The 15495-nt window shown below is 32.3% G+C and overlaps 1 protein-coding gene across 2 annotated transcripts in view; it reads left to right on the top strand.

Annotated features, from left to right (window-relative positions):
- LOC118203430 (agrin-like) overlaps positions 1-15495 on the top strand; it is a 686914-nt gene that overhangs the window by 266117 nt on the left and 405302 nt on the right. Inside the window, exon 3 of one of the 2 annotated variants that reach the window (XM_085810654.1) lies at positions 13346-13582. In XM_085810654.1, coding sequence (XP_085666780.1) covers positions 13346-13582 — 237 coding nt within the window. The remainder of the gene's footprint in view (positions 1-13345; positions 13583-15495) is intronic. The other variant, XM_085810655.1, reaches the window with a different exon arrangement.

Below are 15495 nucleotides of genomic sequence, written 5' to 3' on the forward strand. Positions count from 1 at the left end.
TGAAAAATTACCACTATATGAAAAATATTAATGACCTTTGTTATTTAACTATGTCATTTCAAAATTCTATTAGGTGCTATAATTTGCATTAATTTTCTATGCTTAAGTTTCCGTATTACATTTTCAGCAAATATTTATTAGTTAATAAAAAATAACAAAGGAAAAGTTATCCTTCTTTTCATCTGGCACTCACAAATCATTATGCGAGTATCCTTTTACAATTATTAAAACATGTCTTAAAAACGCTTGCCTGCGATGTTATCGTCATGCGATGATTTACAGGTATTATATTTTTTACCACGATATTATCGACGACGATGCTTTTAAACTGCGAACTTTTTGAACCGCTTTATTTTCGACCAACCACGATGTTTTCTCTTTGTTCTATTTTCTAACACTTTCTAACACGATGTTTTTTACCAGGACATTTTTGTCTTGCGTTGTTTTTTTCGCGATGTTTTCGTTCGCGATTTTTTGGCGGATACAAAGTTTTTAGCATAAATGACGACTTTAACATGAGTTATACTCAAAATAAGGAAAATTTTCTTACAAGCTTAGTAACTTGCACTAAAGTAATACACGATGACCCACTCTAAATATTTTCCAAGCGCAAGTAGAAAACAAAAATGCAGCCGAAATAATGCAGGTACAGTTGGATCCTTGCCGTTCTTTAGGAAAAAAGGTCACTTCGATGTCTTGATGCTATTGGAGATGCAGCCTAGTCCCTAGCATTAGGATTGTAACTATATAGAACCTCGTAAAATGTATGGTTCGTTATTTTTGAAATATAAAAATTTTCCATCTGGACCTGGAGCATTTCTTTTGCGTCCAGTAAATTGAGTACTTTATCTTTCTTAGATGTTATTGAAAGTGAATCAAAGCCAAGCTGATGTTCTTAGGTTTTAGATGTGAAAGCATTTCTTGTTGCCGAACAAATAAAACTTCATGCGTGTAATCTCTGTAGATCGAATTCAAAATAACAGTGACAAGTTCATACGCTGATTTAGACATATAGCAGCTTTTAAGGAGTTCGGACGAATCGTATTGTTCTATGCTTTTTGAACACCACTCCATAAGTGTCAGTAGTACCAGAGCAGAAATTTACGTCGCTATTATACCGTGTCCGTTCTCAATGAAATGTCAGCTTACAAAAATTGCTCACCACTTCATGTATCATTGCTTATGCCATCCGCTTAAAACTTTGTAAAAAGAGTAATGTCAGCTCAACCGTTGGCCCTTGTAGTCTGAAAATGGGTGGAGAGACTTGCTCATTCAGAATAACGAAACTGTGAAGTAGTTTCGTCTTGGACTGAGCACGTTGATCTTCACGATCCTCACCCTAGGTGGTACTTGAGCATTCAACTGTCCTGCAGTAGTTGAATACTGTGCAATATGCTGAAAACCGTAATGTAAATAGCATATTAGCAGAGGCCATACTGGACATTTAGGAGAAAGTTAGACAGAGGTTATTGCCATTGCTGTGTGTCTAAAAGTGTCTAAAAGAATAGTAACAATGGATTCGGTGTTCTGTTTGTGCAATGGCGTGAGCGCTTCATTATAGAATATGGTTTCGAGGGAATTGTTAAGGAGATATATAATGCTAGAAGTGGGATACAGGGAATGATATCGTGATAAATAAATAGTTTTGAGAAAATAGCTTCATCGATATTAAGCTGTACCATTATTTACAGTATGTATTATGTATTGCTGGATATAAACGTCGTAGGCTGCATTCGAGAAATTTTAATTGGCGGCCGCTGCGGAGCAATTTTTTAAAAACACTCTATATGTTCACAGAAAAGATAACATGAAAACACACGAATGAAAATTAAAAACATAAGAGATTTATGAATAGGTGGAATTGATATTTGCCAAGACGTTATATAATAATTCACACCAAAAATTTTTATTTTACTTCAGAATATATTCTAAATTTTTAGCTTAGTAAGGAACAATTTAAAAATAAATTGAATTCATTTGACGGAAAAAAATTAAAACCACATAAATTTAGTACTTTTCGAATATAAAAATGAAACCGATCAAACTTATGAGCAGTTCTGCATCCTCATGATAATTTCGTCAAATGTAAATTGAGTTCTAAGAACTTGCACTTATTCCTTTAAAGAGAAGGAATGCGTTATAAATAAAATATATCACCTTCACGTCTTTTTCCTGTTAATTTTTTAGGCTTTTTTATCTCCCAAGAAGAATGTTAAATGCAAAAGAAAAAATAAGCAAGAACAATATAAAATACATTTCCTCCCTATCGTTGTCTCAGGGGAAGTAATTACTCATGATTTCAAAAGCAGTAAATGCATGAGCCTCGGTTAAAACATTATTAAATAAAGAGAACAGCGTCTGGTCCATGTCTGGATGACTATAGTTTATACATCAAAATTTCTCAGAAAATGCTCCATGATAAGCCTTCATGGAAATCTGTAAGTTGAATAAAATGAAGAATTTAATAAGGTATTCTTCATCAACATTAAAATATGAGGTATTTGTTACTTTGCAGATTTCGTAAAAGTGTTTCTTAATACACAGAAGATATTTTCGACAACTCCTATACATTAACAAATTTAGGTATGTGTCTATCATGATTTAGTAAATTACTTAAAACTTTAAAAAGCATTATATTCAACGAAACATAAAGTACATTTACTCGTGAAAGAATGATTTATTGTTTAATTATCCGTTGCCAGTAATTATTAGAGCCCAACATTTAGGAGCTATCTAGGCTCTTGCGTGCACTACGCTTCGTTTTATGTTTATTAAGATAACCTAATGTAAAATGAAATCACGGTGTTGTGCAAGATAAGTGAAATTTTGATGTTTGTTTTTACGTCTGAAAGATGACTCTTATTCACATTTCGCGCAAGAGGAATAAGTGTAGGGAGATAGGCCAACAGAATTGTGCCATACCAGAGATTTTCTACTTATCAGGCTGAATTTTTAGTTTTAAAAATTAATATACAGTGGCAAACAAAACCGATTCTTATTACGATAAAAGGAAGTTTTTACAAATACTAACACAATAAATATACAAGATAATAGATAATAATCCAAAAGTATTATAAGATTTATAAAACAAACCAAAGAACAGTGATAATAATTTATGTATAAAAATATATGATACATTACATTGCAAACCTGTTGTTAAACTCATACAGTGGCAACTGACTTGTGCCATTTTACATGTGTGTAAAATCATTGAAAGTGTTTCCTTCTCTTCACAGTTTTTCGAGATTTCCTCAGTTTGCTATAATATCACTTTGTTGTGCAGTAAATTCATTGTCCACAATATTCAGGGATTTCTTGTTGGCTTTTTCAAGTGCCAGGTGCTGATATTCGAGTAATCAAAATAGAAGTGATCTGTATCTCCTTATTGATCGCAGTCACATGTAGATACTCTCTGCGTCGGAAGAGATGCAAATATGCCTGGGGGCTGTAACCCGTCAGGAACTGGATGAGGATATATCAGGGAAATTCAATGTCAAGCATACATTTGGGAAAAAGTATCTGTCCTACCTTTACTCTTCGCTTCTGCCAGTATTGCAGTAAATAATCTTTCCTTTGTGTCCCTTTGAATGTGAGATGGTGGTTTACTTTTTGGTTGCTCAAGTAGGTCTGTGCCATTGCAGTGCCTCAACAGGCAAATCAGCTGCCTCATTACCAGTTGATCCCTTGATTGATCAGGGACACATCTGTTGATTAGACTTGCGAGAGAGGGACTGTTAGGAGCTGTTTATATATTAGCAATATCATTGGTCTTCTGCTATTACGTTACACTATCGTTTCTAAGCTTGAGTAGAAACGCTGGAAGTTATAACTTTCTGTCGCTATGAGCGCGAAGCGTATCTCATTGCCTTACATATCGCGAGTTACATTGCCTGAAATACAGAGTTGTTTGTCCCAGCTTTCTTTTTCAGGCATAAGAGGAAATTCCATTATCAACTCGACAAAAGACACATCTGGCTCATGACGCCGTTTTTGAGCCATTTGCGAATAGCTGTGTTTCATTTGCAATCGGTGAAATTTCATCAGTGTGCACAACGGGAAACGTTCTGTCTCAAGAAGGCCTGGATTCTACCGTACAAGTGTCACTACTCAAAACGAAGACTGCCGTACTCGTCACATGTCTAGGGTACATCGTATTTCATCTATAGCAGACATTCCAGCTTTTAGTGTCACCATCTTTTATTATTCCAGCTGTAAATAGCACATCGTACTGCAAAAAGTCGATTACTTGAGGGACAGCTTCAAACCAAATGCTATGTAGCGTCCATACCACTAACTTAAAATCAGTGTCATCTGCGACTTCGATAGTGTCAAGCTAGAGTTCTCTAGAAGGCTTAGTGGAGATCTGTTGTGCTCTCAAAAGAGTGTCGTTTCTATTTTGGTTCCAGTGATGGTGATATGTTGATTAGAAAAAGGCCAGGTGAACGTTTGGAAGTAAGCTGCCCGTAGAGGAAAGTCATATATTTTTGAAGATTTGAATTCAGGGACAATGCTGTAACAATTGGCGCTACTAACCACTAGACTGAATACGGAAATGAATAACTTGTGATGATCCAACTCTGAACACTGGTTCAAAATGTCGTCAGTTATTAATAAAAATAACATTATTAAATTCTTATAAACTTTGTTAAACATATATAAAAGACCTTTTGGTTAAATATTACTTCAGTTTTAATGTGGATTTCTTCAAACAAACACGAATTGAAATTTTATAATTAACGAATTTGAAAGTGGGTGTGGAATTAACGCAGTATTATTTTGTCAATTACTACTGTGGTGCAATGAACAAGGCGCTGTTAGTTAAAAAGTTAAAAAAAAAGTTAAGTTAAAAAAAACTTTTTAAAATTATTATGTGTAACATTTTTAAACATTAGAGCTTTATCGGAGTAAATATGCTGAAGATCATCACAGCTAGCTATTTTTTACCTAATTCTGGATTTTACACTCTAACACATCTTTTCCTGAACATTTTTTTCCTGAACTGAACAGATAATATAAACTTCAGAACTGTACATAACGAATTTTGTCTGGTTATTTTCTTTTCAATACAGAAAATATTTTTTTTTTCCATTCGAGGGGACAGAAACTTTGCCAAGTTAAAAATTCTCAGGTTTAAAACATAGGTTAGAATTATTTTTTTACATATTAAATGCAATGGTTAACATTATTCTGCTGGTTGATACAAATCCTTATTTAATAATTCGTATCCATAAACATGAGCTAATTTCTAGATTAAGTTTATCTTAGAAATTAAACATTTAAGGTCTTCACAAGGCGAAATTTGTTTTGAAAATTGATTAAATAAACATAATGAGACTTACGTGATTATTGAAATTCTTTGATAAACAAAACCTTAGGGATCTTAATCAGCATTTCTTCAAAACCGTCTAATTAATTTAAAAGTAAGATGAAGATTAATTAAGCTTAACATAAAAACTTTCGCTAAAATACAAAGCCTCGAAAAATGAAACTCGCAAACACTTAAGGAATTGTTATGAAATAAATTAGTTACAGTAGATGTTTATGATGCATTATTTAATTTGCGGCAAAAATAAATCGGAGAAAGAAAACTGCATTTGACTGGGAATTACGAAATATGATTATAAAAGACATTATATTAATTGTTATCAATAATATTACATTAGTAAAAGACATTTTAAAAGTCCATTTTCCGATTAATTAGGATCCGTAGGTAGTTCTAATGAATGGAAACTAATTGAAAGATTATTGAAATTCAAGCGAGATAAGTTTTATAATTTTATTTGCTTTACTTTGTTCATCAGAGAGCATAGAGTTTAAAATATATATGTAAGAAAAATAAAGAATATGTAAAAGATTAAATTAGCAGCGAAAATTAATTCTCTTCTGTATTCTAAAAATAGTAACTTCTATTTGCACTGCGTCATTTCTAGAAAACTGTATGTCATATGACTCTTACATAATTCTGATTATGTAAATGAAACTAAAACTGAAACAGCCAATAGTAATTTTACAGCAATATTAACCATCCAATGAAAATGCATTGAGAACCAAAACTAACTCAGTCTGAATTACGATTTCACTCTGAACATAACGCACTTGCTTTCACCGCGCTTGGCTTAGCTAGACTGCTGTCTGTCTGCTCCTTCTTTTTACTGAAAAATCTATCAAGAATGTAACTTTTTGGAATAGCCACAATAAATGTGCCAATTTGTTTGTGGCCACAACATGTTTACTGAAATAAAAGTTAAATTAAATATACCTTGACTGCCAAATTTCTTACTCATTTTGAATCCGCATTTCAGCATTCTACGGGATAAAAATTCTAGCTGTTCATTGTGGATACAATCACTTGCGTTCTACTACAGAATCTATTGCATATATATATTAATGTATAATTTTAACTATATATCTAGGTAGATAGATATAGGTATAGTTATTTATAAATTCCATGATAAAGATTCCAAACATAACCTATTTTATAATACCAAAATTAAATACTGAAATTATTTTTATTTGCTTAAAAATGTCATCCAGGTCTATTTTAACTAAACTAAAAAAATTAAAACCATTTTTTTATTTCTGTAACACTCTAGACAAGCAAAATAATGTTGTATTTTTTTTTTTTTTAAATCTATAAACGTAAAACAATATTTTTTATGGAATTTGTAACATTCATTTGTTCAACTAAAATAAAGTTAAATATTATTTCCTCGTTAACTGTAAATGGCAATCTGTGAAATATAAGGAAATTAATGTAAAGCAATAATTATGTTTTTAAGTTATATTAAATTTAATGAAAAAAGTTAAAGACAGATGAATAAATTAATATTTTACGAATTTTACTTGGCTAGAAAGAAGAATGCGTTATAGGATAGTAGTAGTCCCGGATAATTTGAACTAGAAAAGTAACTAACTGTACAAAATTTACATAAATGTAGTTCTGGAAATCTGGAAATTGGAACTCTGTTATCCTGAGACCTAACTTTCATAATCTGTAAGGAAAAACAAATCTAGAAAAAAAGCATTTAAATTTCTTTTATGCAAAGTCGACATATATTAATGTAACCGCAGGTTGATACCCAGAATAACTACCACTTGAAGCGCTGACAACCACTAGACGACTGGGAGGCCTTTCGTAACGTGCTAGAATGCGTTCAAACTGATATGGAACCCTGCTGACTACATTGCATGTTAATAGCTGTGGGAGGATGCGTGACGGAGGATCTTTAGAGCAAACCATCAGATAAAGGATTCACAGATTTCCGATTGAATTTATGAGCGAGAATTTTGGAGGCTAGGGAAGTGCGATAAAGTCTTCCACGTACACTTCCAGCCTCTCAAGGTTACTCCAAATTTTTTGTCACACGTCGTGTTATGGTATTGGAATATACCATCATTTTCAGAGGAAACGTCTACATATATAGGAGTGCGTAATCTACAAGTATCGATGGATACTTAATGCTGAGGGGAAAAAAAAGCAAAATTTTTCAATCAATCAAAGTTCACCGGTGGCACCGCCAAGAAACTTTCAACCCCTTCCGCCAATGAACTGCTGTCAGCTAAGGTACATTTACCATCCGTCTCCTTCGGAGCTTTATACGCAACACATTCTGCTTAGCTGCCGCTTTAAATTGAATTGAGATAGCCTTTGGTGTATTTGGGCTAGACCTTACGATGTCGACTGGCCAATCTGCTGCAGCAACTGCTCGGTTCCGCTGCAAGTTTGCTGCAATTGCCACGGCTGCAACAACTGCTCGGTTCTTTCATTGTTGTATTTTCATAGTCCGCGGTTTTCCTGCCATTTCGCCATTCATGGTATGCTTTCACAAGAGCTCACATTCTGAACAGTTTTGAAATGTTGCTACCTTCTATTCGAAATCCAATAATATTTTTTTAAAGTTTCATAAATCATTCCCTTTATTCACGGTAAAAGCTAAAATGTTTTCCAAATGCCTGCAGCATGCTTTATGTAGCCAACAAATCTTATGTTGGCATATGCTTTGTGCGAGTGGTTATTTAGCGCTGACGTCAAGTATAGAATGTAGTCACATTAATGTGACTCGACCCTAACTCAAGCACAACTGATTAATTTTAAACATACATTTGCGTGTGTACGGGTTCATAACGGATTGAATGCACACAGAGCCGACGATAGCTTTATAGAATGTATTTTTATCAAAAGAAAACTTTACTGTTCTAGATCTCTACACAAAAATACTCACAGAGTACAATCAGTAGTCCTTCAAACTACTGAAAACGTTAAGCACAGCGCAACGCAAAACAGATCTAAAAAGGCAAACTTCCTACGGAGATATCTCTCAATATTCAATTCACGTTGAACTAAACAACTGAGAGCTGATGCTCGCTCTGGTCTTATATAGTTTTTCCAGGCCACCCAGAAATCTTTTACTTCCATTTCTCGAAATTAATAAAAGGAATATACGGTTTAAGTTACATATAAGGGCCGGATGTGGTTACAGATTTATATATAGATCAATTACAGTTATTCATTTAAAACCACAGGAGGTATACAGGGACCGGACTGAAATGTCAGCAAATAGTTGCGGCGATAAAAATTAATTGCCGAAACAGTCGCCAGCTTGGCGATATCTCGCAATTTGCCGAAATAGCCATTTACTTCAATGTTAAATATAGTTGCCCTGCAATCTTATTTTTCCGGTAAAGCTTCGATTCTTCAGATTTCCATGTTACATTATACAAAACATTCTATAATTTTAAACATAACTTCACAAAATTTATGTACATACGTATATATAAAAATTTATAACAATAGTTTTATTTCATTCTTAAAATTAATCTAAAATTATATGCTTTTTTTTAAAGTGAAGGTAACATCCAAATATACAGAATCTAATAACGGTATAATTGTTTTAAACAATTATTTACTCTTCTAGCTGTTCTTGAATGCTAAATTCAATGTCTGAGAGAAATATGAAAGACTGTTAAAAATCAAACAAATTCTTTTAGAGGTTTGTACTTGTTTTAAAGAAATGATGTGTGCACTCCAACAGGATTTGAGAATAAGTATTTTTTTTTTCTTTCTTGAATATGACAAAACACACGAGACCTCATACACTTAAGAGAATAAATGCCTTCTTCGAGGAACTTCCTTGTGAAACTTTTTTGTTTTTACGTTATACTTTGTTAAACTATGTACACACACTCACACAAAACCCATTCTCGGAGATTTAAACATTGAATAAACTACATTTTTAACTACCTTATCTATCCGGCAGTTGGTTGGCTATTACTTTTTCAAGAAAAAAAAAATATGAATTAGAAAATTGTAATTTTGTCTAATGAAATCAGAATGAATGTGTTATATATGAAAATTTTGTTTTATATACTTTTTTAAACTTAACTCAACTTATGGTGCCGGACAAATTAACTAAAAATATCAAATAATTCATTATTCATAACATTCAAATCTAATTCATAATATTCATAGATCAATCAAATAAACAATCTTATATCATATCTATCAATCGTATAAACATTCGTATAGTGGTAGTACAATTTAACATTTAGGTTCGTGTTGTGAGTAACCTATGCAAAATAAAATAGCAATAACGCCAAATTCTATTAAACTCCATGTTTCTTAAAAGACTCCCGGCTCAAAAAAATGGAGGGACATAACAGACCACAGTAAATTATACACTAAATTAAACAAATGAAACATAAAATATATATCAAAAACATTTATTAATTTCTAGAATATTATATGACTAAATAATGGATAACTGATCAGTAATCCTACCACATACTTTTACTATGAAAAGTAACACATAATGTCACACGCAATTACAGCTTACAAAATTTAAGGTTAACATTATCAAATCCTACTGTATCATAAGATTAACACCAGTATTTCTCCCATTTCATCTTTTAACTTTAAGTATTTATTCCCTTTAAGAACACTGATAATTTCCACATCGATTAATTAATTTAAGTAATTGCTCAAATTTCAACAAGCATTAAAATGACGACTCTTGCTTGAGTATAAAGATAATTATTAAAGTAAAACAAATAAAAAAACAAATCACTCACGGGGTGAAGTCCATACCGCACTCCCTTTACTCTGGAATACCTTTGTAAACTGATTAATAAGATCATTTGGACAGCTCCACAGATCGTCCAGCGTCCCAAGTTTACTCGAGCACCACATTATTCCTGCTGTCCTTTATTCATAAAATCATCGTTAATGGAGACAGACAGATCGTGCGAATTTTAAAGATGTCTTGGTTGAAACACCACTGAAGCTGTCCTTACAATTAATAAATTCCAGAGCATGGAAGAATGGAAAAAATTCAACGCAGCTGACACAGGCAGAATAAACAGCATCGCACACCTTAGACGGATCCTACACGAGTCTCTTTCTTTATGGGAGCCTCGAAACCCACCAAAAACGTAGAGAACCTTTAGAACAGAATCTAATTAGGAAGTCAAAGTCGGGAAAAACAGGAACACCACATCATGATCACGACGAGAATCTGCATTTCAATTCTTGGAACAAGAGAATCGGAATTCTATGCTGAGCTCTACGCCTTATGCCAACGCAAGTTCTCGCCAGCTTAAAGCCGAGAGAAAATCATATCCGCTGCTCGCTAGTATACGCCGCTCGCGAGAGCAAGACCCGCGAAGGTCAAACCCCGCCACTTTTTCTCTTCTTACTCTTAGCTTGAAAGAATCAGGAATAATGAACTCTATCCTGGTGCAAGCACCCATGAAATCTCGGTTTCTCCGCCTCTGTGAGTTCATAGGCTTTCAAAAATCATAAAATTAAAATCACATCAATGCCGGAATTTTACGTTATCTAAACTGAGAAAATGACACACCCATGACGAATCAAACACCAGAAAATCTGACAATGCAATCCGAAAAACATCTGTACACACAACGGGAGAAAAAAAAATGGACCCTCCAACTAACAAGCGAAACTAAGCTTTACGATTCCAATTACGTAAACTTTGTGCACTCCCATTGTCTTGAAGTAAGCAAAACTGCATCTATAACAAAGCGAAAAGAAGATGATTTCCGTTTCAAACGCTAATAGTTAAAAAGGCGACAACACAGCAACCTACTACCTCTATTATTATTAAAAAGTCCATAAAACCAATCAACCAGATGTGTTTCCTTGCAACCGTCTCTCGCCTTTGTTACAATTCCTACTCAAGAATAACGAGTTAAATAAAACCTTAAGAGCTTAGGAATACTTTTTTCCAGATTAAAATACACATGAATGCAAATAAAAATATTAGAATAATAATAACTTAAAACGCATATTAATAAGTAAAATTCGCGACATAACAAATGGAGGTATGCTTCCCTTCCGTCTGCATGATTGTTTATTACTGATCCACAAATGGGTGAGGTAAATGAGGCTGTTGGACACTTGTATTTATACTGGGTTCCTCATGAATGGTTTAGCTCCATGGAATTTGATGATTTTTCTGGTATGCAGCTGCAGTACGTGCCAGTTTCTTTTGACATGTTTTTCACGACAGTTTTCTTTTCAAATACGTAACACATATGTGCTTGGCCACATCAGTTAAATATAACCGTCTCTGTTGTATCATAGCATTTTTACTCTTTCTAAACAATGTGTAAGGGAATTTTAATACCTTAAGAACGCGTTTCATTTTTAAATTTAAAATAATAAATTTGAGTCTCTGGTCTTGAAAATATTAAAGATAGGATAATTTATTAAATACAGTGAATGAAAATAAAGTTAAAGATTGTTATATTTCAAGTTTAAAATAATAAATAAAATCAAGAAATATTAAATTTACCGAAAAGAATTGATAAATTTCAGGAATAATGAGCATTTTAAACTTTGTAATAAAACACGAAACAAAAACCATTACATTATATTAAAGTGTAAACTTCAATACACATGAAACGTGTATGTATGTTATGATAATAAAGCTTTGTTACATAAAAATATGGAACCAATATAAAAAACAAAACAATTTCATAGATAATGGAAGTCAAAAATGCTAATAATGGAATCTTTATTTGTTTTATCATCTTAAGTGAGGTTTTTAACTTCAGAAATATTGTGAATAAAAATATTAAAAACTATATTCAATAAAATACATATTTATAACAGACTGTCTGAGGCAGTTCGCTTTATCTAGTGAATAGATGCTAATATGAAACAATTATGGAAACTGAATTTTATTTAAAAATGGGATCATTATACAATTTTAAACCTGAAAAGAATTATTTTGTCTTGAAAATAATGTTAGATATCTCTTCTTGAAACAAAATTTTGAAATGCCTAAACTATGTCCTTGATTTCACTTTTCTGTTTAAAGTGGGTTAAAAACCATTAGGTTCTTCCTATGTAAGCCGTAAAATTAACCTGCGACCTTAAAAAGAGCTTTTAAGAAAATGTTAATTTCATAGAGGAGGGAAATTAATATAAATATGGAAATAAAATAGAATTTTCCTATTATGTTTAGATTCATTCAAAATATCATTCATTAGCACTTTTTTTTTCAAAATAATTGGTAAATTTCGAACATTAGTTGAAAAGAGTTTTTAATTTTACCTCCCAAAAATTTGTTTCCTTTTAAATCTGCGTGTTAATTTTATTACTAACAGAATGCAAAATTTGCATAACTTAGTTAAAAATAAGCGACAAAACCTTTATTGATAGGCAGAAGTCTTATTCCGTACACTGAAACATTATCAAAACAATTTAACATTAATATTCAAGCTCCCAATAAACTAATTACTCTTATATGCAGAACTTACAAATTCATATGTGCATTGAACTACTTGTAACTTACCAATTTGGTAATGCTTTATGATAGGTTCAGTACAGTGAATACAGTCAAACCTCTTTAATACGTCACTTAAATAACATATCAGTTATAATTTCAACGTTATAGGAGATGAATCATACATTCGCTTGGTGTTGCACCTTAACAAAAACTGACAATTTAAGAATGAGTTTGACTATTCAGCCGCTCTTGCTTAGGTTACTGATAAAAGTTGTAGTTATATTTTTTAAACTTTGAATGATTTTAATTACATTTAGTTTATGAACGATAAGAGGTATAAAATTATGATATTTTGCGAATAACTGAGAGAAACAATTAAAATATGTTTAAATTAAAACCTTTTTTCATTAGGGTCAACTTTAAATTTTATGAAAAATTCATAAGGATCCAATCTCCTCAATATCAATTACTTTTAAACTTTTCAATCAATCTTGAGTGTGATGTATTATTGAGGTTAATCTGTGATATATACTATGCCGTAGTTAGATGCTATGTAGAAAACGTTAATCCTAAGGATTATCCTAGCTGTATTGTAGCATTTCGCATGTTAACTCAAGGTGCCAATCCTTGTGAGAATCTGCAGTGTGGGCCAGGCCAAGAATGTGATATTGACAGGTATGGAATTGCCACTTGCCAGTGTCGTCCGAGCTGTGAACCAGTTATGCGGCCAGTCTGCGCGGATGATGGCAAGACTTACCCCAACGCCTGTGAAATGAGGAAAATTGGCTGCCAAGGTCAAACTCTGTTGACTGTCATCTACCGAGGAGCATGTGGTGAGTTATTTTCTTTTTGCTTTCTTGAAAAGTAAATGTTATAAATTCATTAAAATATTGAACATAATTTTTTAATGTTAGATATTTAATTCTTATTTGCAGTTGTTGAGCTGAGGTCTAAAATCTCTTGATTTCTTCATGCACCAAAAGAAATTATCCTCATTTATCGATCATAAAATTTTGAAACAAAAGGCTGCGCGATAGAATGTTTAGATTACATCTATTTCCAGATTTTAGGTCTCGCCACTCAACATTTCTTACATTCTAAAAAAAATCTGAGGTAACATATTGCAGCGTCATGAAGTTACTTGTGAATAATATATGATATCCGAACGTTTTACTGTATTTCATTCTGAGTTTAAAATAGTCTTTGATTTCATTCAAATATATGAATTATTATATATAAGAAAACTAATTTAATTTAAATGTTTTACTTGCATAGAATTGGGTGCAGTCTTTTTAGTACTTTTTTGCCGGGGGCATTATTTAATAGCCATTAGCCTTGTGCCACTACAAGGAACGGGAGTGGTGAAAATTTAATTATGGAAGCACCTAATAGATAGCCACCGTTGCCTCCTATGAAGAGATGCAATCTGGGGAAAAATAAAGTTAATTGAAAGCAACAAATAAACTCAATTTTTACGATTTGCAACTTCATTGTTTATTTATATATCATATTTGTATGGGTGTATGTGATATATAAATACATCATTTATAATCATATTAAATCAGGATAATCGTATATATGCAGGTATCATAAAGAACAGTCCACCTCTCCGCTTCCCCCCCCCCAGCGTATCATATATGATACAGCTCAGTTTCCCACCGTTGGCCCACCGCGTCAAATGTGATGCGAAAGCGAAGTATCACTGACGATGCACCGTTATCATGTATGACACGCTAAAAGTGAATGTTTTATTTTAAACTTTAAATACGCGTAAATTATGTTAGAATGCTACGAAAACTTGCTGAATAAAATCTCTATAGTGTTAGAACTATTTGGATGAATATTAGTTATCATTTTATTATATAAAAATTAAATGCTCGACGCTAACGACGCATGTTTGTGATTTAGAAACGTGTTTTCGCAGTGCAAGTGGCTTAAAATTTATGTATTAAAAGTCGCTTACGTCTTTTAAGAGTCGACTTAGTTTATGCTACCAACAAGAAGCAGACTATATATGTTTAATTATTTTTTTGTTTTATTATTATTATAATTTTAAAATATAAACAGAATTTCAGGGAAAAGACACAGATTCTACCTGCATAAAAGTTTGATTTTTAATAAATGTGATGGCTACGCTCGATGTAGTGAGGAATTCGTTTTCAAATATCTGGCATAAAATTTAATTTTTAAATCGGCATCGTTCAGAAACATTCTTCCTGTTTCTTGTTTTCCATTCCCGTTTTGTGTTCGTATTTTTGTGTTATCTTTTCTTTGGCTCTTCTGCTTTATATTTTTATATTGCACTTATTGCACAAAAAATTTGTATATTTAAAAAGTATACACACTTTTGATATTTAAAATGCATTAAGTACTGATATTTAAAATTTCAATGTTTTTACTTCATTATTATGCAAAAATAATTAAACTTTTTGGCATATGTTCATTTCTACTAATGTTGCCTTTTAACTTAGTCTGATTTTTTTATTTTAATTTCAAGTATTATGATTTTTATGTTTATATTATAAGAAATTCCGTTTAAATAACATATGCAAAAATCCAAATATTTAGCTAAAAATCTGATTTTATAGAAATAAATTTCGCATATTAAGCTTAATTCCAACAAGCGCTTGGGCACACGGAAAGCGCTCGAAGCTCACTGACACAAGGGAGGTATTCTTCGCTCTAAGTCCGGAACGAAGAAACTAAATCAAACTATTAATATCGAAAGGATTTATGTAATATAGTA

The sequence above is a fragment of the Stegodyphus dumicola genome, chromosome 2 (assembly GCF_044657685.1).
Source record: "Stegodyphus dumicola isolate Sdum_Otavi_A_Nest chromosome 2, ASM4465768v1".
NCBI lineage: Eukaryota > Metazoa > Arthropoda > Arachnida > Araneae > Eresidae > Stegodyphus > Stegodyphus dumicola.